Genomic DNA, 26,268 nt, shown 5'->3' with positions numbered 1-26,268 from the left:
CAGGCTATATGGCATACAAAAAAATCACTTAGGGGAAATCCCAACTATTTTTTAATTCATAAAGAGTTGTATATTTGGCAGGCCATTAGAAGAAATTTGCTTTCTCGAGTGCAACTGAAACTGAAGCACAAGATTGGAACTAGTCTTCCAGAGATGTGGAAACCAATGATTAATTTTGGTTCGTGATCTTCCTAAGCAATGCTGGTTAGTATATCTAATTCATTAATAGAAATAGTATATATTCATTCTGGCTACATTTCTGGAATTGGTACTACTTGGATCTACTGTAGTTTGTTTTACATGCAGAAAATTTAGAAGCTTTAACTTTTATTACTATAGCTCATCATCAACATCAGAAAAAATGTTTTAAGGTTCCTAGCTGATCACAGTGTTCTTCTTCCACACTAATTAGGAAAGGGTTTGTTCATTTTTTTTCCCTTAAAAATATTTTATTGTCTAATATATATACATAAAACAAAGGTAATTACAAGCTTTGTAATTTTACCTCTTACATCTTTTACCTTGTGGTCTTCTATTTACTTCTCTCAAAGTAAAGCAAATCCATTACTTCCTTCTCCCCCTCTCTCCCTTGAACTTCGTGTAATAATTTCTCTGGTTTTTAACGTAACTCGCCGTTTCTTAAACAATGCCTCTGGCTGTATCTACACTTATTATGTTCCTATTCCTCACCAGACCATATCATATTTCAAGTAGTTATTAACAAAGAGTACATATTGTTTATCAAATGTATTTATCAATATGTATACATATACTCCCATGTTTATATATTTATACATATATATACTCTTATGTACACCTATTCTTCTTTTATTTCTGTACCTCTTCGGTAAACCATCTAGATTTACAGTGTTGAATAAAAGGATTCCATTCTTTTTCTACCTTTTCTGTGTCTAAGTTCTTTAAGTAGGCTGTGAGTCTGTCCATCTCTTTAGCTTCCATCACTTTCTGTAGCCATACATCTAAATTGGGGGTGGATTGTTCTTTCCAAACTTGACCTATCAATATTCTAGCTGTTGATATCAGGTATAGTAAGATTCTCCCATATTTTTTCTCTATTTCTGCTGTTGTTTTATTAATCATATTCAGAAGGTAAGTTTCTGGACGAAGTTCAAATTTAATATTCCATATTCTCTCTATTGTTATATGAATTTGTTTCCAAAATATTTTCATTTTGGGACATCGCCACCACATGTGGAACCAGGTACCTCGTGCTTTCCGACATTTCCAACACCTATTGGACTTCTTCTTATCCATCTTAGCCAATCTATTGGGTGTTTGTTCATACATAATTGAATACTGCTTTATCTTAATGAAAATATTTACCTGTGATCCACTTTCATCAAAAATTACATGCACTGTTGTTTTGGCAACTGATATGGTATTCTTCTTTGTAAAACCCTAAAAAGATATTATTAAGAAATATTCCACAGTACAAAAGGAGAATAAAAAGCCCCCCCCCCCAAAAAAACAGTTTAGGTTTCTAGTACTTATAGCAATTAGTCATCATTTTCATCATCATCACCACCAAAACAAACCAAAACATACAGGGGACGTGATAAAAATTCCAAGCATGCATAGTTATTTCTGTGATCATTTTTACCTTACAGAAGAGTGACACCATGAGTGCAAAACATAGGTGTGCAATTTTTTGGAGGGGAGTCTGGATGTAAAGCCAACTTTGGTAAGTTTAAGAATATATTGGCCAAGGTCCTAAGGTCAGAAATACTCAAAGAGACAATGAGTTTATGATGGATTTGAGTTTCTTAAAAGTAAGATACTAATGTAAAAATATTAGTGTTTGAGTGCCACTAACAGACAGTATCATATTTACTTTTCTACAAATAATAGTATTGAGGTGTAAGATTTTCATTTTTTTTTTACAGATATATATAGTATCTTTTTAAAGTATCTTAGGGCCCATACAGACAGGCCAAAATAAAGCTGCTTCAGGTCACTTTGGAGGTATGCTGTTTAAATGACACACGCATCTTAAGAGGCAAAAAGCTGAGCCAAAGCTGCATTCCAGTCCTTAGGATTGGAGCGTGACTTTGGCATGGCTTCTGGCCTCTTAGGACTCAAGCACCATTTAAACATCATACCTCCAAAGTGACCCGAAGCAGCTTTATTTTGGCCTGTCTGTACAGGCTCTGACTTACATAATTCCAAACAGAAAGAAAAATGGAAGGCGTCTAAAGGAAGGAGGTTAGCTGCATATAGACATTTTGGATGTGTTAAAATCTAAAAGAATTAGATGGATCCATGGATATTCAGAAAGACAGAAAGATCTATGAAATGGAAGAAAATACAAATCACCAAGGAAGAACACATCAGTAGCCAGTATTTATAGGGAGAAGGTCAGAAGAACTAAAGCTCAGTACCTGCTCAATACCTACTTAGCCTATGTTCCCTCTCAAAACAAAAACCATATTCAGCCTGGTGAAAATTGAATAAATGATGCAAGGTGTGAATTGCAGTTTAAAACAAAGTGAAGCTACTGAAATATCTAACTAAAGAAGTTCAGCACTCTCACAAACTCAACCTAGGCAATAAAGAAATAGAAATAGTAAAAGAATTCCCATACCTTGGCTCAAACAAAAACGGGATTGCAGTCAATAAATAAGAAGACCTGGAATGGGGAGGGCAGTTATGAAAGAACTAGAAAATATCCTAAAGTAAAGTTTTTAACTGAGCATGAAAGTCAAAATCGTACAAGCCACTGTATTCCCTGTTATCGTGTATGGATTTGAGAGCTGGACAACGAAGAATGAAGATAAGAAGAAAATCAATTATTTTGAGATGTGGTGCTAGGGAAGAGTGCTGAGGATACTGTGGACAACCAAAAAGACAAATGAATCCTAGAACAGATCAAGCCAAAAACCTCCTTGGAAGCCAAGATGACTAAACTGAGGCTGTCATACAGTACTTTGGCCACATAACTGGAAGGCACAACTCAATGGAAAAGACAACAATGCTAAGGAAGGTAGACAGTAGTAGAAAGAGAGGAAGAATGCATGCTAGATGGATGAACTCTATTAAAGAGATCATGGGTATGAATTTGCTGGATCTAAGAAGAGCAGTGGAAGATAGGGAGTCTTAGAAATGTCTCATACACAGGGTCGCCATGAGTCGAGATCGACTAGAAAATGGTTAACAATAACAAAAGTTCTTCCAAGTATCAAGATCCCAACCATTTAGGGATTTGAATGTCATCACCAGCACCTTGAATTCAGATCAGAAGGGAAGTAGCATCCAGTGTAGATCCTTTCCAAATCAGTGCTGTCTGCTGTCTATACAGCACTCCAGTCAGCAATTTTGTTGCTGTATTTTGAACTAGCTGTAGCTTCCAAGTCATCTTCAAAACATTTTAGTAGACGACTGGGAAGTAACCAGTGCATGTACTATTGTGCCTAAAATGTTATTGTTCAGCTAGAGGACCAATCAAAGCCAGTGCTTAGCACTCAGCCTCAAACTTCACCTGAGTCTCCAGTGACAAAGCTGGATCCAGAAGTACTCCATGGCTATATTACTGCTCCTTAAGAAAGAGTGTAACCCCATCCAAGAAAGGCTGTTCTTCTTGCAGCACGATTATGTCCAAAACGATCTGTACAAAAAGGACAGTATCCCGGCATCTTGCTTTGCCCTGTGGGCGGAGCAAAAAGAATCCGCAAAAAGCGGGTTCTTCTTGCAGTGCGATTATGATGCCGCAGTGCGCCAATGGTGCACTAGCAGCGTCATAATGGCACCGCAACGTGCAGATGTTAAGCGTCTGTCACGTCAAAATGGTGGCACCCATCTGTACAGGGCGCCGCCATTTTGATGCCCTCGTCACGTGCAAGGGGCATCTGGAAGTGCCGCCCCTCGTACATGACGAGGGCGCACTATAGCGCCCGTCTGTATAGCACCTAAGTTACTGAACATGACAACTGCCAATCCAGAGCTCCAAACTTTTTCAATTTTGTGGACCTCACCCAGTTCATTACAGCATCAAGGCACTGGTCAGCACATGCAATGCCCCAGCTGACTCCAACAAGGAAAATTAAAACTGAGCCTCATTGATGATATAATTCCCCAAACTTCTAACAACCTCATCCCTCATTTTCATATATTAATTAAACAGCCTTCAGAACAAAGATGGTCAATGCTCTAAGACATATGGTATCAGACATGTCTGGTAAAGACCTTGTTTTCATTATAAAATCATGAAATGGAAAGGGCCATCTTTACAAGCAACCCTGAGCATCCAATCCAGTGTTGTAAAACCCTTAATACACATTGGTACACAGAAGATCTACAAGCAATGAAGATGGGTGAACAACAGCTATAGTGCAGGTGACATAGGTCACAAAGTGGGTATGGTCAAAGATCAGAAAGAATTCTTTGCTGTGCTTATTAGGTGGCAGCAAGGTTGAGGGGGAAAGCCTTACTATGCCTCTGTTATCTTAACTTGAACATGCTGCCTAGTAAAACTGTTCCTAGTGGGGAGCCTATTGAGATCAGGCTCAGAGACACTAGAAATGGAATCCTTTGTACTAAAATAAATTTACTAGCATTGTGAGGTGAAAAGTATCCATGTTCACTCAGAACATGTTTACCAAAGAGCCATCTGCTCAGGTTTCCTGGAATCAGTTTCACTTGTTACAACCTGATGATATGGACAAGACACTTGAGTTAGTTTCTCCTATATGTAAACTTGACCTGCCCTTATTATCTGGTAAGATCTAGTAGAGATCAATTGAGAAGGAGACGAGTGTGTTAAATTCCTCACTGTATCAGAGGGTGGTGCCTGTTACCTTGAAGGAGGTTATAGTGTGTACTTTCCTGAAAAGAACTTCCTGGAACCTGAAGTATATAAGAACTACTGTCCCATCACTAATACCACCTTCTTAATCAAGGTTCTTGAGCATGTGGTGGATGGGAAGCTTCAGGGAAAACATTATCTGGACTGATTTCAGAGTGACTTCAGACGAAGACACAATACTGAAATGGCTTTAGCCACTCTGACTGATGATTCAGCTAGTTGTTTGTTTTTTGAGGGGGGGAGGTTAAGACATTTTTCATCTTACCTGACACTTAGTTGCACCATAGACTTTTCTTACTGCATCCAAAATTTCCAAAGCAGAATCAAAATGCAGTATTATTTTCTCCCCTTCTTGAACACCCACAGACATCGGATTGCATAGATGTATTGTTAACAACTTACTTTTGTCTTTTTCTATAAAATCAAAACATATTCATAAATATTAAATGTTTATTACCTACATTAATAATGAATTTGTTTTATATATGTTAAAAAAGTACACAGTAAATAAGAAAACGAGTCCTTAAAGCAAACATAGTTTGAGGTTTGTTTGTTTTTAAGTCAGCAAGGATGTCATAGGTGGTCATACTACATTATCCCTTAAACAGAAACAACAATGTGAAAATATGAATTCATATATTCAAATACCTTCAATAATGTATGTTGCAACTTCTTCTTCAGGTATGCACACAGTTTCCCACTGATGACCCTAAAAATTACATTTGTGGGAAACAGAAATTAAAGTTCTTTCTGTACTGTTTTTAAATTTAATATCCCTTTCAAATGTGTAAGACTTTAAAAGATAGCACCATCCCATTCTTATTGGCCTCATTCATGTGTCCAAGGAACCTTATCTTTCTAAGAAACTCATAGCTCCACATCTATTATTATTATTAACCTTTATTTATAAAGCGCTGTAAATTTACATCTCTGCAAGTTTGGTTCCTCACACGTGCGGGGACCTTTTTCTTGTCCCTGCACCCACTAGTACTCTTCAGTCAGACAGAGGAGGGTCGGCATCCTTTTTCCTCTCCCGCTTTTTGCTCTCTCTTTCCCCCCCTTTTCCCCAGCAGTGGCTGTTCCACTGAGGAAGGAGCAACACTTTCTCAACCACATGGCTGACAATGATGTGAATGCACTCAAAATGTGTTAAAAGCGTGGAGAGCTTTATCCTAAGTCTATTCAGGTCTATTTGCATTGTTGTTCACACAGCTGACAATGCAAATATTTTGTAAAAACTCAGGGAAAAGCCCGATAGCGGTTATCCCGGAGTAGGTGGGCTTTTTGGCAGCCTACCCAAACTTAATTGAGTGCATTCGGGATGCATGTGAACAACAAAAAGTTATCCCAAATTCATCTTGGATTACTTTCATCATGTGAATAACCCCACTGTCTCCATGAGCCTGTCCAATATGAATGCATTATAGGCATAGCCCAGTGTCTTCTGAACAATCTTCGTCTGAATGAGATTGGCTCAAGAAAAGCCTTGTTGTTGTTCTTCTACGCATCTGGAATGTGATATAAATTTGTGTGTCACCATTGCACAGGAGTCATGCTAATGTTTTTTTATGTCACTCCAATTGTAGTATATGTGCTGCCAAAACAAGCACCTTTCAAACTGGATGTAAAAGGACTCTATGAAAAATACAAATTGTTGGGTTTACTCCCAATGCTCTATTAGCTCCTGGACAGTAAAACTACTGTTCAGAACAAATCTGGGATACAGAACTGCAAAACCATTTATCTTTGGCCAACTTATACACTGATTTCAGCAGAAATAATTACTGAAAAGTTCAGGATGGTATTTACATTAGCTAGAATCAATGTCTGACCATAGGTACTCCTGAAAGGAAGATTCAGGAGTGCTCTGTACCAAGCGTGCTCATGTCCCTGTGAAGCAGAAAAGGTGGAGACAGCCAGCCATGTTTTATTCCAATATTCAATTAATAATAATAATAATAACAATAATAATAATAATAATTTATGTATATCCTGCCTTTTCCCGAAGGAATGAAACTGGGTTACAAGAAGAAAACCATAAAATACACTGATGTTTATCACACTATACTCTTAAAGTGCTACTATTCCACTTCTCTGCCTGAGAATTCTAAATACCCCTCCTTAAAACTGCCAATCCCAGAATGCAACAGGAGGTAGCTAGAGGAGTCAAAGTGGAATAGTAGCACTTTAAGAGTATAGTGTGATAAACAACAATATAAGTAAAATATAGAGTTAAGATAATACTCATAGCGTAACCCCCTCTCCCCCATCCCCATCCCATTATAACAAAGTAAATAATATAAAATAAATTACAATAAATAAAAGTTTAAGAAAAATTAACTTTTATTACAGCATTCTATTAAAAAATCCAGGCATATTTGAGAATTTCTATGTATCACATCTTCTATTTGATCAGAACTCCATAAATATAGCTAAGATAGCTAAATTTTGCACAACTGTTATATTTTAATATTTCACAGTGGTTCTCAGTATATTCTAATACAATATATTTCATATTTTAATTTGTACTATAAGCCATATAATATTTTATATTTTAATAGTCATTTTCTATCTTATTCAGTATTGTGTCTTATTTTAACTTTATTTTTTAATTCATTATGGCGCGCTACAGACCGTCCTTAAAGGATGGTCTGACGGTATGCCATATTGTACTTTGTACTGTAATTTGATTTTGCTAGGCTGTGGACAAAATAAAATATCAGTCAAATGATGTGAGAATGAAGATTCATCGGGGAATTATCAATGAATTAACTAACAATGCTGCTTAACTGCAGTATTACTAGTAAGCTACAGATGGTGCTGTAACCATTTTAAAGGAATTACACAAACTCTTGGGTCTAGATTGTTCCTTAAATACAGCTCTTCTTCAAAGGAAACACATTGGTCTAGCGTGAAGTCAAAGGCTTTCATAGCCGGCATCCATAGTTTTTTGTGGGGTTTTCAGGCTATGTGGCCATGTTCTAGAAGAGTTTCTTCCTGACATTTTGCCAGCATCTGTGGCTGGCATCTTCAGAGAATGCTTGCCTGGAAAAAGTTCAGTATATATCTACTGTGTGAGCCTGGGAATGCAGGAGTGATTTGCATGTGTATTGTTCTGTTGCTGATGGCAGGCCTCAGACTGGGAGGCTAATGCAAAAGAGGATTAATGTCTGCTAATTGGTGATCATAATCTGCTGGGAAAGCCCCTGGCATTTGCTGAGTCCTCATTTGCATTTGCTGAGTCCTCATTTTGCTATTCTTCAGGACTGGTAGCCAAATTTTGGCCCGTTACAAACGGGTCTTAAAGTGCACACTCCGTGCGTGCTAGGGTTAGAAAGGGGCGTCCTTTCCGGATGCCCCCAACCCTAGCACACGCAGAGCGCGCACAAAATGGCGGCGGTCATTCCACACGGCCGCCACCATTACGACGTGACAACTGCGCCGCCTCTATACGGGGCGGCGCAGACGTGACATAGTCACGCCGCGCCAGGGCGAATAGTGTGCCCCTTCCCTGGCCGCAAAAGAAGCTCCGAAACAGAGCTCCTTTTCCGTTTACGTCGCTGGGCGCAGCCTTCAGACGGCTGCACCCAGGGACGCAGAGGAGAAAGGGGCCAAGCTGCCACGGGGTGTCCTTGGGGCTTGAAGCCCCAAGGACACCCCTTTCCAGGCTGCGGGGAAGGGGCCTTTTGCTGCTTCCCCGCAGCCTGGAAAGCGGCGGATCAGGGCCTCAGCGGCTGCCGCTCTGGCCGCTGAGGCCCTGATCCAGCTGGGAAAGGGGCAGGTGCAGGCCGCCGCTTTTCGGCAGTCTGTAACCCACCTTTGTTCACTTTAAGGGTTTCTTCTTTCTGGTTGAAATTGTCCAGATGTTTGTGGATTTCAATGGCTTCCCTGTGCATCCTGACATGGTAGTGGTTGGCATGGTCCAGGATTTCAGTGTTTTCAAACAGAATTTTATGCCCAGGATGGTTTGTGGCATGTTCTGCTACTGCTGGGCATAAAATACTGTTTGAAAACACTGAAATCCTGGACCATGCCAACCACTACCATGTCAGGATGCACAGGGAAGAAACTCTTCTAGAACATGGCCACATAGCCTGTAAAACCCACAAAAAACATTGGTCTGGCTTCTTTCTGAAATAATCTGACAGATCACTCGCAATTGCAGAAATAAATAATAAATAAAACTTTTATTTATATCCCGCTCTTCTGCCATAAGGCAATCAGCAGGGAGAACAGCAGGGAGAGATCTCAGGAAAAAAGTTTCCGTGCCAGAGAGAGATCATAGAAACAAAGTTATTGGAGGTGACCCTGGGCACAACTATAAACAGATTCCCCAAACTTCCTACTCAGACATCTGGGACCATATGGGGAGGGGGCCAGGAATTCCTCTGGAATTTTCTGAATCATAGATGTTCTCTGTTAATCATCTATATATTTTTAAAATACTAGCTTGCATCTCATAAATTACAAGCAGACTGTAAGATATTTCAGTACAACTGTTCTCTTTGTATACTAGGTTATTACCAGAAAATATTTTAATATAATGAAGTAAAAACCTACTTCGTCATCTGCAGCAACGTAGAAAGATATACTTCTGCTCCCAGTATTAAAATCAATCCAAAATTCTTCAAGATTGTCATCTGCTGGTATCTGTAGCTGAAAGAAATTACAAAACACACACACACAAATCCAAAAGCAAAGAAAATGATTATGCATGTATGATAGTACTGTAGTATTCCTGGCTGAAACATGAAATATTAATGTTAAGAACATGATTTCTGAACTGCTCTAGTTGGACAACAAGCTCCAAACAAACATTCTTGTGGCATGTTAGGAACATTTTGTTGTTCCTCTTTCTATTCTATTCCACATGTTTTTGCATTTGTTGATAAACAGTCAAAAGCAGATTCCTGTTTTAATGCAAACAAAACATTCACAGGCCAAATAACATGAAACACTGAACAATCAATAGAGAACAACTTACCTCATGTTTATCCAGAATAGCTGATAGACAAGGATAGGTAAATACTCTGTAAGAAAGCATTTTTGTAAGGAGCATATATTCATTTTTCCCTATCATCTCCATTGACATAAGAACCATTTCCCAGTACCATAATCTATTCTGACAAACAACCCACCCAAAGCAAAACAAAACAAAAAACCACACAAACATAACAGCATTAATGTAACCATCACTAAGAGTATCTATTAAAGCTTCCTCTTAGCTGAAATGTCAATTATTCCCATCCTCAAATCCAAAACTATGTGTGCACATACCTGAAATTCTAGATAACACCATATCATACTGATGAAGTATCACGTGTCTGTGTGTGCACCCTCAAGTCATTTCTATCACAGTGCTTTCTTCACAAGGTTTGTTCAGAGGATGTTTGCCAGTGAGCCTTATTGCATGAGAAAACAAAGAGGAAATGGAACCAGAGAGTAGCAGCTTTCTCTGTGTGCCCTGTTAATGTATTGAAGGTGAAAATGTTCAGATGTGGCAATGGTTGCAGAAGCCTAAATTGGCTACAGCTGGAGTCTAGAGCAGCAGCCAGTTGCTCAAGGTCAACTGAGCTGGACTAAATGTAATTATGGCGGGTTATAGACTGCCACTTGGGACGTCCGCAGGACGTCCCATTTAAAAAAAAATGGGCGTCTCTTCTAGACGCCCCTGGCTCTAATACAGACTCTGTCCGTACAATATGGCGTCGGCCGTTCCACACGGCCGGCGCCATCTTTACGTATCGGACGCTGTGCGTCCGAACGTGTCGTGGCGCTAATGACATCGCGAGTGCACCAGCGACGTCATTTTGGAGCTTCTTTTTTTCTCCGTAAGGGAGCCGCGCGGTATGGCTGCGACGCCTCCCTTACAGAGCAAACGGCGGCGGCAGCAGACCGCCTCAAAGCGGCGGTCTATAACCCGCCTAAGCTATGTCTTCAGTCTGAAGAGGGATTGGTGTCTATGGTGCATAGCAACTGTATAGGAAGCGGCTGGGCTTAGTGGTAGCCTCATGGTAATTCTGTATATAAGCAAAAACACTGTGCTGTGGGAGTTTGAGATAGTGTGATGTGTCGGTTGGTAAGAGTTTTTGTATAGTGGTGATTAGCTCATGTTATTTGAAACAAAGTAACAAAGCCCTCTTAGGAATGAACTGCTGAAGAGTGATTCTTTTATCTAGGCATTCTTCCAGGCAAGCCGAAAGCCTGTGTTTGGAGCTTCGCTCTGTTCCTGTGTTGGAGAGAGAACCAACGTCTTCATCCATTTGCCACCGGACCGGAATCACTGGCAAGGTTCATCACCCAAATATCAACATGCCCTACTGCATGACATCATAGTGCTTCCATTCTCTTTCCATAGGTGATAATTTTAAAAGTGTCTTTTTTCCAAGCTGAAAAATTCCATTTGACAAGAGACACTTTTACAGCTGTCTCCGGCAGGAAAACAACTGAAACGTTATGTCATGCGGTACAATTGCCCCCCTTGCCCGCCGCTTGCTCCCTTTGCCTGCCGCTTGCCCGTCCTTGCCTGCCTCCTCCTGATAGGCCAAAGGCTCCGGCGGCAATCGGCGGCAGGACCGGGCTGGGGCTGGTCCCAAGGCCTTGCTGGGCCACATCCGGCCCGCGGGCCGCAGGTTGCCTACCCCTGTTCTAGAATATGGCCACATAGCCTGAAAACCCCACAAAAGCACTACCCCCGACTCCACAAAGGCACTATCTCTGGCTCATTTCCATTTTGTTTTCTTGTGTGAAAAAGCTCAGTGCCCTCCTTTGAGGCTAAGAGAGTGACACTTGGCCAAAGTTACCCAGTGGGTTTCCATGGCCAAGCAGGGATTCAAACCTTGGTATTCAGGGTCCTTGTCCACATTCAAATTACTACATCATGCTGGCTGAAAGGTTGAATTAGAGATGGGCAGAGTGTGGCCACATGCACTCCTCCAGGGCCATTTTGGTTGGTCCACAGGGCTCCCCTTATGTTAAAAAATTATTTACTCCTCCCCGCCCCCAAAAAAACACCAGTGTGTGAGAGATATTTTCATCATATTCTGTGCCTCTAGTTTAATTTAGGCTCAGGAGAGGCCCTTTTTTAGAAACACAAAATGAACAGGAAAAGAATTTCCACTCACTTCTTGTTTTAAAAGGCTCTCCTAGACTAAAGTAAATAATAATAAAATAATAAAATAATAATAAAATAAAACTTTTATTTATATCCCGCTTTTCTGTTACAAGACAATCAAAGCGGCTCACAACATATTAAAATCCACATTTACAAAATTATGTCCCTAATTACCCCCTTAAAACAGGATTAAACATGTTACAATTAAAATATCTATTAAAAACACACACATACACAAAAAGAAAAATACGAGGACAGAGTGGTGAGGGGCAGTCATTCTGTGGCCGGGCACTTTATTCAGGAATCCGTCAAATTGCCAGCTTAGACAGCTTTAAAAAAGCTGTCAAGACGGACCTCGTCTGGCAGACCGTTCCATCGTTTGGGAGCAATTGCAGAGAAGGCCCTCTGGGAGGTAGCAGTTAATCTGGTTTTTAAAGGCTGCAATAGATTCCTCCCAGAGGACCTGAGGGTGCGGGGCGGATTATATGGAAGCAGGCAATCCCTCAAATAGGTTGGACCCAAGCCATGTAGGACTTTAAAGGCTATAACCAACACCTTGTACTGTGCCCAGAAACTAATAGGCAGCCAGTGAAGAGATTTTAAGATGGGTGTAATTCGGTCACTCCTAGTTTTTCCGGCGACCAGCCTGGCTGCCATATTTTGCACTAGTTGAAGTTTCCGGAATAAGCACAAGGGTAGCCCCATGTAGAGCGCACTACAGAAATCAAGTTGTGAGGTTACCAGTGAATGTACCAGTTTCTAGGTCCTTTACTTCCAGGAAAGGGCGCAGCTGGCGTATCAGCCGGAGCTGATAGCAGGCACTCCTGATTGTCGCATTCACCTGATTTCTCATGTGAAGCGACAGATCTAGGAGCACCCCCAGACTGTGAACACAGTCCTTTGTGGAGAGCGTGACCCCATCTAGGACTGGAGGTTGCAACCCTATACCTGGTTTGGGGGCCCTACTGTAAGTACCTCTATTTTGTCTGGATTCAGCTTGAGTTCGTTTTTCCTCATCCAGCCCATTACCGCTTCAAGACACTGATTGAGTGGAGAAATGCCATCTGTTGTCTTAGCTGCTGATCGGGACATGGAGAAATATATTTGGGTGTCATCAGTGTACTGATAACACCCTGCCCCATGTCTGCGAATGATTTCTCCCAGCGGCTTCATATAAATGTTAAATAGCATCGGGGACAGTATGGCGCCTTGAGGGACGCCACATTTAAGCTCCGTTTTTGAGTGACCTAAGAGACTTAAAAAAATGAAACATTCTAGACATTGGGGCATTTGGGGGCAAACTAGGATTTGTTTGCAGGGGTGTGCAGCCCTCTAAGTTTTCCTAGTGTGGTTTTTGGTCTTCTAAAGTTGTCCACCCCTGTTTTATAGTATATAAAATCAGGCCATGATCTATACATTTTCAGCACAGAGTACAGTATATATACGCCAGAATAGTTATGATGTATCCTACAATTGCACTGCCTATTGCAGGATGGGAGTCAAGGCCTTATGTTCACATGATGCACAATAGTGAATAGGGATATAAATCTTGGAAATAAATATAATAAAATAATGATTTCTACACTATTATCATAGTGCCACAACAGGATTCTAGACTTGGTATATTCTTCTTCAGTTGAAGGAGCCAGCATGGTATCATGTTTTGCGCATTGGGTTATGAACAAAGGTTCAAATCTCCACTTAGTCACAGAAGTCCACTGGGCAACCTTGGGTAAGTCACACTCTCTTGGCTTCAGAAGAACGCCCAAAGATAAACCTTCTCTGAACAAATTTTTCCAAGAAAAACCCATGATCAGTTCACCTTAGAGTCCCTAAAACTTGGAAGTGACCTGATGGCACACAACAACAACAACAACGAACTGCCTGCAATCAACATTAATATCTCGCATACCTTCTTTTGTCCCCAAGCATGCCATTCACTTGATTGAGGAACTTTCTGCAATCCTATTAAGGAGAAAACCAGTATAAGTACTGCAATCATCTTCCATGTTGAAAAGAAACTGTATTTGACTATGACTTACTGTTTCAAACTCAATATCTTTGATTCCTTTAAATGCATTAGTAACAAACTCCATTGGAAACCACTGGCTTGCAAGTTCTTCCCTTTGTTTTTCTGATGTCATTCGGCATAAAGCTTCAGTAATGGCAACTTGCAGATCATAGTCTATAATATGCATGACAAGAACATTACTGTTAATCCTCTTTACAAAAATAAATAGCACAACTGCTGATTAGTTTTTAAATTTAAAATAAAATATAACTTATTACATATACCGATGCTACTGAAATGCTGTTATGACAGCAAAGTAAGCATGACAGGGATACTAAGGGGCCATTCAGACTACCTTTTACCCTGGTTCAGGAACCGGATTAACCACGGGAAGTTCATACTAGCCCCAACTTCTCCACAAGCAAAACCGAGGCTTTCACACCCATTCAGGGGCAAATGCCCCATTGATGCATGTCTTTTGAAAGCAGACTTTTACCTGTATCTTTTGAGAAAAACCAGGTCCCGGCAAATATGAACTTCGCCCTGGTCATGATCAGGTCAAGTTCAGGGAAAGGATAGGATCAGAGGGAGGGCAGAGGGCGGAACATGCCTCCCCTTCATTGGGGTGGAGGAGGAGGAAGAGGAAAGAGCAGGAGGAAGGGAGCCATGAAAGGCAGAATCAGGGCGAAGGAGGAGGAGGAGGAAAGAACAGGAGGAAGGGAGCAATGGAGGGCAGAATCGGGGTGAAGGAGGAGGAGGAGGAAAGAGCAGGAGGAAGGGAGCCATGGAGGGCAGGATCGGAGCAAAGGAGCAGGAGGAGAAGGAAATAGCAGGAGGAGAAGGGGGCCATGGAGGGCAGATCGGGGCGGAAAGGAGGAGGAGGAGGAAGAGGGAAGGGGAAGGGAGCCATGGGGCATACAGAATCGGGGGGAGAGAGGGGAGGAGGAAAGGCAGGGGAAGGGAAGCCATGGAGGGCAGAATCAGGGCAAAGGAGGAGGGGAGGAGGAAAGAGCCGGAGGAAGGGAGCCATGGAGGGCAGAATCGGGGCAAAGGAGGGGGAGGGAGAGAGGAGGAAAGAGCAGGAGGAGAGGCCATGGAGGGCAGATCAGGCAAAGGAGGAGGAGGAGGAGGAAAGAGCAGGAGGAAGGGAGGCCATGGAGGAGCATCGGGAGGCAAAGGAGGAGGAGGAGCGAGGAAGGGAGCCCTGGAGGGCAGAATCGGGCAAGGAGGAGGAGGAGGAGAGCAGGGGAGGGGAAAGAGCAGGAGGAAGGAGCCATGGAGGCAGAATCAGGGCAAAGGGGAGGGGAGGGGAGAGGAGACGAGGAGGAGGAAGGAGTCCATGGAGGGAGCAGAATCAGGGCAAAGGAGGAGGGGAGGAGGAGGAACAAGCAGGAGGAGAGTGCCATGGAGGGCAGAATCAGGGCAAAGGAGGAGGAGGAGAGAGCAGGAGGAAGGGAGCCATGGAGGGCAGAATCAGGGCAAAGGAGGAGGCGGAGGAGGAGGAACAAGCAGGAGGAGAGTGCCATGGAGGGCAGAATCAGGGCAAAGGAGGAGGAGGAGGAAAGAGCAGGAGGAAGGGAGCCATGGAGAATCAGGGTGGAGGAGGAGGAGGAGGAGGAGAAAGAGCAGGATGAAGGGTCAAGTTCACGGGAGGGAATTAGGTCAGAGGGAGGGCAGAGAACGGAATATGCCTCCCTCTTGCAGGCAGCTTTCTCTCTCTCTCTCTCTCTCTTTGTATTTTTATTTTTGACAGACTATGCAAATGTTTTTTCTACAGGGTGATACATTTTGATAGAATGTGTCTGCTTGTGCTACATTTCCCTTTCTGATTGCTGTCGGCACGGCACCTCACTTTGCAAGAGCCTTTTTTATTATTATTATTGGCCTGTTACAGACTGCCAAAATAAAGCTGCTTCGGGTCTCTTTGGAGGTATGCTATTTAAATGATGCATGGGTCCTAAGAGTCCGGAGGTCGCACCAAAACCACACTCCATTCCTAAGCACCAGAGTGCAGCTTTTGGTGCAGCTTCCGGATTCTTAGGATGCATGCATCATTTAAATAGCATACCTCCAAAGAGACCCAAAGCAGCTTTATTTTGGCAGTCTGTAACAGGCCATTATTTCTGTGTAATATGCAAATGTTACAATGCGAATGTTACAAATGTTTCCCTTTCAATTTGGCAAAGTGATGCAATATAGCTTTTGCTATACAGTGGTGCCCCGGGATACGAAATGATCGCGTTACGAAATTTCCGGGGTACGAAAAAGTCAGATTGGAAAAAACTGTTCCGGGTTACGATATTTTTTTCGGGTTACGAAATTTATTTCGGCGCGAAATTCAAACGCAAAGCGCGGCTAGCGGCTTTCCAGCGCTAACGGGAAGCCTTTTCGGGTTGCGAAATTATCGGGTTACGAACGGAACGGCGGAACGAATTAATTTCGTAACCCGAGGTAGCACTGTATATGTATATGTGTGCATTCTGGGGTCTGCTGGAGATAATGGAATATTTGGGAGGGGGGATGCCTGGCACATTGAGCAGCACTCTGTATTTCAACAAATTTGCTACATGCCCAGTTTAGATTATATGACTATAAATTAGAATAAATAATATCTCTTAGTATACAATCAGGACTGCTATTCCAAGAAATAAAGGATATGTCAGATCTCCCTCTTCTGTGATAAGTCCAGCAGGGAACCAGCATTCCAAAACTCAGGCTCAGTAGTAAAAATTCAGAAACCTCTATTAAGAAACTATAGGTCCAGTCTTGTGACTTTCTTTGTCGGAACTGACCAGCAACCATTTACATCACATTAATTTCAAAATCATGGCAGGATTATTTCTCATAAAAATAGGTCTTCTACTTCCATTCTCACACTGCTCCTTTGCATTTAATAATCCATCATTCTTATTTTTATATAACCCATCATTTTTACTAATTATGTAATGGCAGGAAAGACGTCTAAGCAACTCCTGACATCCTGATGCCAGGCAGACCAGATCCAGCCACAGAATCCCAACCTTCTTTTTCAACCATCCAACCAACCACTTTGTCCAGAACTTCTTAATTTGGCTTTTCCATATGGTACCTTATGGTAACAAATATGTTAACAGATATTTTGTAATGTGGAGTAATTGGCTACACCCGGTAAGTTCCTTTTGGTGTCTGAAAATTATAAATGTTGATAAATTATATGATTTTTTTTCTGCCCTTAGGCCCAGAAACAGTATTTACCAGAAACAAAGGAGAAGAAAGGTTGAACTCCCCCAGTCCACCTATTACAATCCCAATAATCATCATAAACATCTGTGGCTATTATTTAAGACCAAACTTTTTTGGCCAATTCATACTAAAACATTATATTGTGGATCACAGTCTCTGGGCATATTATTAGAACAAATAAATTTCTCAGAAATAGTATCAGTGCTTACCCCCAGCATCCAAAATTCTCTTCCCCATATCATTCCTGTTAAATAAATATTATGATTCAGCTTGATTATACTTCTTAAGAATATTGATTTATGTTTAATGTTTTATTTATACATTTCCTAGTAATACCCAAAGTTCAAGAAAATTTTGTTTCTTTTTTGTTTATTTATATTGCAAATTTCTGTATAAAACTTCAACTGCTTTAATCAAAAATTAGTTTTGTGTTGGGTTTCTTCTTTTAGATTTGAAGTTCAGTATGAAATAAGAAGAAATATCTATTTCATTAAATATAGTTTGCATTAACTCACAATTCAGGTAAATCTCTGGGTGTAATTCAAATAACATTAAGCATTTTAAGGCTTCAATCCTAAATGGTGTTTTTATCTGTGTGGCCGTGTGTGGAAAGCTGGACAACTGCACACACAGACATACACAAATGAAGAGGGGGTTCAGTTTAAGACTTTAAAGAGGGAGTTTAGTTCTTTCCAGTGGCATCCAGATTAAAACTGATTTCTAAAAGTAACATAAAATTAGTTTACACCTTATGTGATATAGTTTTTCTAAGAACAGCTTTCTAACAAAAGATAAATTAAAGATAAAATAATTACATGGCATGTAGTATTTCTTTCGTAGAAATAATTTTCTTTCTTGTATCTCGAGGCATAGCATCAAGCATTGTATTCAATTTTCTTACTGCCTAAAAATAATAAAAATGAAACCATTTTAATCACATTACCATGCTATGCACTAACCAAAACATGCCCTTAAACGTTAATACATTCAAAGATGTATTTGTTTTGTTGCCATTGTCAAGCATTTCTTGTTCAATAGATTCTACTGGCACAACACAGGCAATCAGCTGTGATGAGCAAATTGTATTCTTACAACTCAACTACCATCTGACCATTATTTCCTGAAACACACTGAGAGAATCAGATCTTTCTTGGACCAATGTGTGTCTAATTGTATACATTGCAATAACATTAAAAAATCCAAGGGCAACAGTATGGCAAGATTGACACTTATTGACAATGAAGTCAGAAAAAAGACCAGGGTTTGAAAAGGCATTAGATAAGAAAAGAGAAAAGCAACTAAATGTTCTGGAATATGTGAGGCAATAGGGACAAAATCTGTTTTAAGAATGCAATCTTTCATTCGCTTAACTGAGAGAAAGTCCCATTGAAATCAGTAAGTCTTACATCTGAGCAACAATGTACTGTAGATGATTCACTCCAACACACAATCACCGGATTACTTAAGAAGAGCCAGTCTGTGTGGGTAGACTTGCTTCCTCTAATTTCTAAAAATGATACATGAAAACAACAGATATATGTGAATTCAAACCCTATTAATAACATGAAGACATTTTTACCTCCTGCTGAATATAAAATTATTCTCTTATCAGCGCAAGAGTGCATGTTCTCCATATAAAATTTTCAAGTATTTGCATTTTACCTAGAGTTTGAAAAGGAATATGCCAGTTAGTGAATGATTTGGAAAGTTTCATGTTTAAATTTTAAAGACATTCACAAATTAGCAGTAAACAGAAATATGGGGGGATACAAACCGCCGCTTTGCGGCGCTTCCCTGCCGCCGCTGTTTGCTCCGCGCGGGAGCCGTAGCAGCCAAACCGCGGGAGCAAAAAAGAAGCTCCATTTCGGAGCTTCTTTTGGGCACACTGATGACGTCGCAAAGCGCCGCCGGCGCATTCGCGACGTCATAGGCGCCGCAAACACGTCTGGACGCTATGCGTCCAGTACATAAATGGGGCGCCCATGTTAGCCCCGCCATCTTGTACGTATAGGATACGTACTAGGGTTAGGGGGGTGCGGAAGCACCGCCCCTTCCTAACCCTAGTACGTATCCTATACGTACTATATGGCGGTTTGTATCCCGCCATGGTTTTCCTTAAAAAGTAAATATTTTGTCATTACTGCTTGTACAAAGAGCCACTGTAGTGTAGTGATTTAGTGTCAGACTGTGACTCTAGAGACCAGGGTTCGAATCCCAGCTCAGCCATGGAAACCACTGGATGACTTTAGGCAAGTCTCAACCTCAGAGGAAGACAAATGCCAAACCCCTTGTGAACAAATTCTGCCAAGAAAATCCCATGATAGGTTTGCCTTGGGGTTTCCATAAGTCGAAAATGACTTGAAGGCACACAATAGCAACAACAACAACAACAACTGCTTGTACAAAGTTTAATGTTAAGGCATTCCAAATATCCTCCATCTTAAATGTATGCAGCCTGACATGAACAAAGAACTAGGAAACCCAATTGCTAGTGGAGGATATATCCAATGTTAGATTCCCCTAAAGTAGGTCCACTGAAAAGAATGAGTCTTGCTTGTCTTCACTTTTGTAAAATCCATTGATACAATGGAGGTGACATCCAACTGAATGTTAACAGAACAGAAAGCCCCCCCCCCCAGATGACACCATCAATGTTTGTCATTGCACACATGACAACTGTTGTCCAGAAACCATGAAGTACACTCATGCAGTGAGGTCTTGGATGTCTTATTGAATGAGCAGAAAAATTGCACACACTGCAGTTTGTTGCATGAGCTGTTTAACATAACAGGACCCCAGCTGACAGAATCATAGTTGATACTAGATTTTGCTCTTTAATTGCAATTCAATGCATAGTTTAAATAGTCAGCTGTTTAAATCCTAAATCAGTATACTGTAATTTAAGCATCCTAATGGTGTGCTTAACAGCAGACCATTTCTCTATGGAAATTAACAAGTACATCATGTGCATCAGGATACAAATTTAAAACCCTTCAAAACTTATAGATTGAAATCTTCTAGCTTACACCACTTAACTGTACTATAAACAACAAGCTATATGATTAAAAATGAAATAAATTGTTGTCAAACATACCTTCACTGCTGCTATTATGTACTGCCTACAATTTATATAAACATTATATTAAAATCATTCCACATGTTAAAAATAACTATTAATTTTTATATCAACATGGATTTGTGCTGCTGGAAAATACAAGGTTCAGAACTGAATTTTTACCAGTTCCTCCATTTCTCACAGATCAGTGCATCATCTCAAAAGTAACTTTCCAGATAACACATGGAGTTGCAATGGGAAAGGAGGATTGGAAATAATTGGAAATGGGGATTGCCCCAATTTATGCGGGCAGAAATTCCTTTCACTAATGAATGTAAGTTACACAGTATATAAACCATATATATGATGGAATTACACTATCAACATAAAAGTAATTATTTAGTGCTCTGCCAAAGCCCACAAATATACATATTACATATGTATGTGTACATCCATTCACATACAGATAGCTCCATGTTGAAGTAATTAATTAATTTTCACCAAGGTACCTGAAGAAGAGGGTGGTGAAGGGGAGACACAATCACCAGCACATGTGCTTGTTTCAGTACACAGCTTATACTACATATTATACATATTGTATATTACATTTAAGAATACTATCTGTTGAGATTTTTAACATTACATCCTTCGTAAAGTGGATGGCTTTCATGGCCGGCATCCATAGTTTTTTGTGGATTTTTCAGGCTATGTGGCCATGTTCCAGAAGAAATCTGAAGAATTCTCTGAAGATGCCAGTCACAGATGCTGGCGAAATGTCAGAAGAAACTTTTCTGGAACATGGCCACATAGCCCGAAAAACCCACAAAAAACTATTACATCCTTCATCTGCACAAGGAACAAAGTGAAAGTCTATAACACAAATAAGTAAACTTTAGGCAGCTTTTTAGAATCCTTTAAAGCAAATCAGTGAAGAAAAGTAAAACAAAATACGTAAAAGCCTTTCTTCTTTTAAAGGCAGCACAAATACTGAAAAGTCCATATCAATAAACTATAAAATAATGCATGATGTTTATATTTACCATGAGGACATCAAAGAAGTCTTCAAAAAGAATAGTGAATTTGTCATTTTTTTCATTTTCTTTATTTTCAAGAATTTCTTTTGCCTTTTCAAACCAATTAGCCATGTAAACAGAAAATAAAATTTGTTAATCTATGTGGAATAGATGGTGATTTCAACAGCATTTATAAGCCTCTTTTCAATAAAAAATACTCACTGCATCTTTGAACAAAATACATTGGTTGCATGCGCATAAAGATGGCCTGACTTCCCTTCCTCTTTCTCAGTAGTGATAGGATGTAACCCTTCAATGCATGCCTTCTTCAAAGCATCAACCAGAAATTGTTTCTACTTTGAACTCCTGAGAGAGAGTTCACCAGGCAGGTCCAGCTCCATCAGGAATAGCCTGGAAGAAGGAAGAGCCCTCCCTCCAATCCATCTGCCTTGGTCCAGGCCTCAGAGGGAGAGAAGAACCACTGGACTTCATCCCCTTTCCCTCCACCATTCCCTTCTCCTTTTGTTTCATGTCTTTTAGATTGTAAGCCTGAGGGCAGGGAAATGTCTGATTAAAAATAATAATTGTAAGCCACCCTGAGAGCCATTAGGGCTGAAGGGCGAGATATAAATACCTAAATAAATAAATAAGACCTGTTACAGACTGCCAAAATAAAGCTGCTTCGGGTCTCTTTGGAGGTATGCTATTTAAATGATGCATGGGTCCTAAGAGTCTGGAGGTCGCGCCAAAGCCACACTCCATTCCTAAGCACTGGAGGGCAGCTTTGGTGCAGCTTCCGGATTCTTAGGCTGCATGCATTATTTAAACAGCATACCTCCAAAGAGACCCGAAGCAGCTTTATTATGGCAGTCTGTAACAGGCCTAAGTTTTCTCTTGACAACTAAGAATTATGGATAGCGGTCACTATAGTTTATTAAAATAAGTCAGGCTCATCAACTAAACTGGCATGCACTTTTTTCAATAAAACGTAGTTATTTTAACTACAGTAAAACATATCAGAAATCACACTTAGTTGAAAACAGCATTATGTTGGGTTTTTTTGTTTTTTGCAAGAGGGGGAAACAGGGGGAAACGTGGACTTAAAACTCATGCACTTAACACTAAATTGTGGTTTGGAGTGACATGCAAATGAAGCTGATATCAGTGAATACTGATTCTAAATCACAACACAGCTTTTAAACTTCATAGAAACCTAGGTGCTATTTCTTCATCCTTTATTAGTCCTAGGAATTATTTTCCAGATTCATATACTTATCTTTTGAACAAGACCATATTCTATCATTCCTGGAAAGCCAATGTCACCTAATATGTTGATATTTCTGCCATGTTTATAAAGAGTATTCAACAAAGTGGAAACATTTTTGATTTCTTCATTGACAAGTTCCTGAAATGGAAAAATATGTTTCAATTTTTATACAGTATAAGCACTTTTACTCAACAAGATCTGCTAGTTCATCTCCATGCACAAAGACTAGTTTCCTATGCGTTTGTGCACTAATGACTATTGTTGAAACTGGATATGCAACTTCATTGCCACACACAAAGGATTTGTAATTTGAATTGACATCCTCACATACCAATGGCATATATATGTCTGTGCCTGGATTCTACTCTACCAAATGCATCTAAGGAAGCAGACTTAAGTCTACGAAATCTCATGCTGTCAATTTTTTTTTTTATTTCAGTTAGTCTCAAAGGTGCTACAAGATATCTCCACATACTGATTCTACAGAAAAACACGGCTATATCATTAAATTCAACAAGATAAAAACATTGTTTCCTCAACATTACGGCAGTAATAAATATACTGTGTTGTTGTTGTGTGTGTTATTTCTGACTTATGGTGACCTAGAGTGAATCATGGGGTTTTCTTGGAAAGGTTTGTTCAGAGGTTTTTGTCACTGCCATCTTCTGAGGCTGAGAGAGAGGTCCGAAGCACATGGTCTGGAAGGAGTGGCCAGAGACCGATCCAGGACCATAGTGACTGCACAGCCAGCTCTTGAAGTGGGCCACCCCTGCAGTTTTAAAACAGCCGGCTTTTCGCAGTTCGGTGCAGCCTCGGCATAGCTTCTAGATGCTTTGGGGGTGTGCATCATGCAAACGCTACGCCCCCAAAGTGAGCAGAAGTTGCTTTATTTGTCCTATGTGTTTCGGGACAGAGTGACTTGCCCAAAGTCACCCAGTGGGTTTACATGGCTAAGCCAGGATTCAAGAGTCATAGTCCAACACTCAAACTGCTACAACACACTGGTTCACTGGTTCCACTCAATATAAAACAAACTTATTTAAAAAGTATCTTTATCTCTTCTGTGCATGCTCATATTTTCTTGTATATCAGCAAGGTTGCCATTTGTCCCCAAAAACCAGGAAGGTCCCGATTTTAAGGCTTGTAAAATGTCCCAGCCAGTTGCAGCTACATTGTCCAAACCTGAAATTATTACATATACATACATACACACACACACACACACACACACACACACGGGCACAATCTCTCAGCCTCAGGGAATGGCCATGGCAACCCCCACTGAAGAAACTGGCCCCTTTCCTCTTCCCTCCTCCTGGCACAGTTTGCTTATCCAAACCTGAAATTATAACACACACACACACACTCTTTCCTCCTCCTCCTCCCCCTTGAACCCAGGGGTAGCCAAATGTCCTCCTCTTCCTGAACATGTCCTGTATTTCACAGGGTGACCAGATGTCCTAACTGCTAAATGGAGGACATTCAAGAAAAAGCGAAGACAAGACCAAAGAAAAGCTGAATGCACTCCAAGAAATATAAATTCATGCTTCTTAACAGTGCTCCAAAAAAGGAAGGACCTTTGTGAATTCCTCCTGGACAGAAGGCTGAAATGTAGAGCATGTCCTGGAAAAGAAGGATGTCTGGTCACCCTGTATATTTCAACCTGCTGTCCAGGAAGAATTCCAAAATGTCCTCCCTTTGGAGCACAGCTGAGAAGCATGAATTTATATTAATGTTTTTGGCTTTTAGCTGGTTGTGTCCTCCATTTTTCTTTAATGTCCTACATTTTGTCCCTGTTTTGAGGAAGAGAATTATGGCAACCCTAACAGGGGTCCTTAGTAGCTTTTACCTTTCACGTCAGCAAGGAAACTTGATTCTCAACATGTAATCTTATTGTTCACTTAATCTGTAGTTAAGTAAGTACAGTTGGCCCTCCACATTTTCAGCTCTGACTTCTGTAGCTTTGATTATTCACAGATTTTATTAATATGTTCCCTCTATGAATCTCTAGTCTAGGTACTCCAGTATAACTCTTTTGTCACCTTCTGTCAAAAGCCACACTGGAGGACCTAGAGCTTCCTAGAGAGAAGACTTCTCTAGGCATTTGTAGGTCCTCCAGAGCAATTTCACTGTCAGATTCTGGCAGATCTTGACCACAGAGTTGCCCTGCAGGACCTAAAGATTCATAGAGAGTTGTTCCCTCAATTAAAAAAAATACTGTAGTGGGTTTTTATTTGCAGTTTTCCACTCTCACAGGAGTCCTGTGCCCCTAACCCCAGCGAATATGGAGCGTCCTCTGTAGTTCTGAAATGCACATACACGCTTGAAAAAGATCACCAAAAGTAACTTGAAATTTACTTCCATCAAATACTTATTACACTGAAGATTAAGTTAAAATGCTGCCTCAGGCAATCCTAGAGGAAGTAAGTGTATATAGCATGTTTCCTCTGCTGTTGCCAGGCCTTCTCATCTGGAGAAAGCCCAGCTACGAAGGAGGATAGATAGCGCGTGTTCACTCTTCCTCCTCCTGTGCAGCCTGGCTCTTTATCAGGAAAAAGCCAGGTGGAGGAGGAGCCTTGAAGTCCTCAAGGGCTACCTAATCCTTTGGCAGCTCGCAATCGGCCAGTGGGACATATGTTGTGCAGGCCTGCATTAGACTTTCTGCCTAACAATACAATGTAATACGTAAAATCTTAGTCTGCAGTCCTATGATCAGCCCAGTGGCCATAGTTTAGTTTGGATTTCTTCTGCAAAGATGGAGAGACGGCATCTCATGGAGACAGAGATCTGTATTTAGATCTCCCTCTCAGCTCCCATACAAAGCTCTGCAGCATTTGTCTTGGCAATGGTCTGATACAGACAGCCAAAATAAAGCTGCTTCAAGTCACAGTGGAGGTATGGTGTTTCAATGATGCATGCATCCTAAAAGTCCAGAAGCCACACCAAAGCCACACTCCAGTCTGGAGCGTGGTTTTGGTGCGACTTCTGGACTCTTAGGACGCATGCATCATTGAAACACCACACCTCCACTGTGACTCGAAGCAGCTTTATTTTGGCTGTCTGTAACAGGCCAATGTTAGAACTATGAAGGACTATTGAGTTGTGGAATGACATAGCTTTTCATGAAATGGTGGGCAGGGAGGAATGAATGACACCTCTAAAGCTGTCACACACATTTTCCCTCCCACTTGTACCAACAGAGAAAATAATTTATTTAAAAGACTGGAAGTAGAAAGAAGGCAGAAAAACAATATTCCTTTCTTCTGCCCACTAATATCATAAGGGCAGCATGTATGCTGTCAGGCCTCCAAGCTATCAGCAGTAGGATTACTCTGCCCGGAGTTCTGTAAAAATGAGCAGAGGGAACAGACAAAATTGTTACACTTATTCCAAAGTTTAGAAACAAATAAGAGCTCCTTCTCCTTTATTCCCACTGATTTCCAGAGGAATAAAAGACAATGAGGGCATAACAACTGAGTGAAATCTTGACCATTCATGTAGCTAGTATTTAGATGGCAGACTGCCAATTAATACCAGGTATTGTACACTATCTTTCAGAGGAAGGAACTGGCAAACCCACCTCTGAGTATTCATTGTCCAAGAAAACCCCACGAAATCTATGGGGTTGCCATACATCAACAGGCAACTTGAACACACGCACACACACACACACAAATACAAAACATTTTAATCTCCCAAAGCCACTGCTTCCAGTAGTATTATCTTCACGGCCTTCATATAATTAAAACTGTTCTAAACAATACATT

The 26,268-nt window shown here is 40.8% G+C and overlaps 1 protein-coding gene across 1 annotated transcript in view; it reads right to left on the bottom strand.

Annotated features, from left to right (window-relative positions):
* SYCP2 (synaptonemal complex protein 2) overlaps positions 1-21,366 on the bottom strand; it is a 46,063-nt gene extending 24,697 nt beyond the window's left edge. Inside the window, exons 1-11 of the mRNA XM_042462447.1 lie at positions 21,262-21,366; positions 18,746-18,828; positions 17,982-18,070; positions 17,376-17,410; positions 13,976-14,118; positions 13,846-13,898; positions 9,804-9,849; positions 9,380-9,475; positions 5,468-5,528; positions 5,085-5,233; positions 1,345-1,419 (exon numbers count right to left, since the gene is read on the bottom strand). Coding sequence (XP_042318381.1) covers positions 1,345-1,419; positions 5,085-5,233; positions 5,468-5,528; positions 9,380-9,475; positions 9,804-9,849; positions 13,846-13,898; positions 13,976-14,118; positions 17,376-17,410; positions 17,982-18,049 — 726 coding nt within the window. The 5' untranslated portion in view covers positions 18,050-18,070; positions 18,746-18,828; positions 21,262-21,366. The remainder of the gene's footprint in view (positions 1-1,344; positions 1,420-5,084; positions 5,234-5,467; positions 5,529-9,379; positions 9,476-9,803; positions 9,850-13,845; positions 13,899-13,975; positions 14,119-17,375; positions 17,411-17,981; positions 18,071-18,745; positions 18,829-21,261) is intronic.
* Between the last annotated feature and the right edge of the window lie 4,902 nt (positions 21,367-26,268).

Source organism: Sceloporus undulatus, chromosome 4 (genome assembly GCF_019175285.1).
Source record: "Sceloporus undulatus isolate JIND9_A2432 ecotype Alabama chromosome 4, SceUnd_v1.1, whole genome shotgun sequence".
Lineage (NCBI taxonomy): Eukaryota > Metazoa > Chordata > Lepidosauria > Squamata > Phrynosomatidae > Sceloporus > Sceloporus undulatus.
Note: the sequence above shows the minus strand (reverse complement) of the source record. Positions and strands in the feature narration are given on the sequence as shown.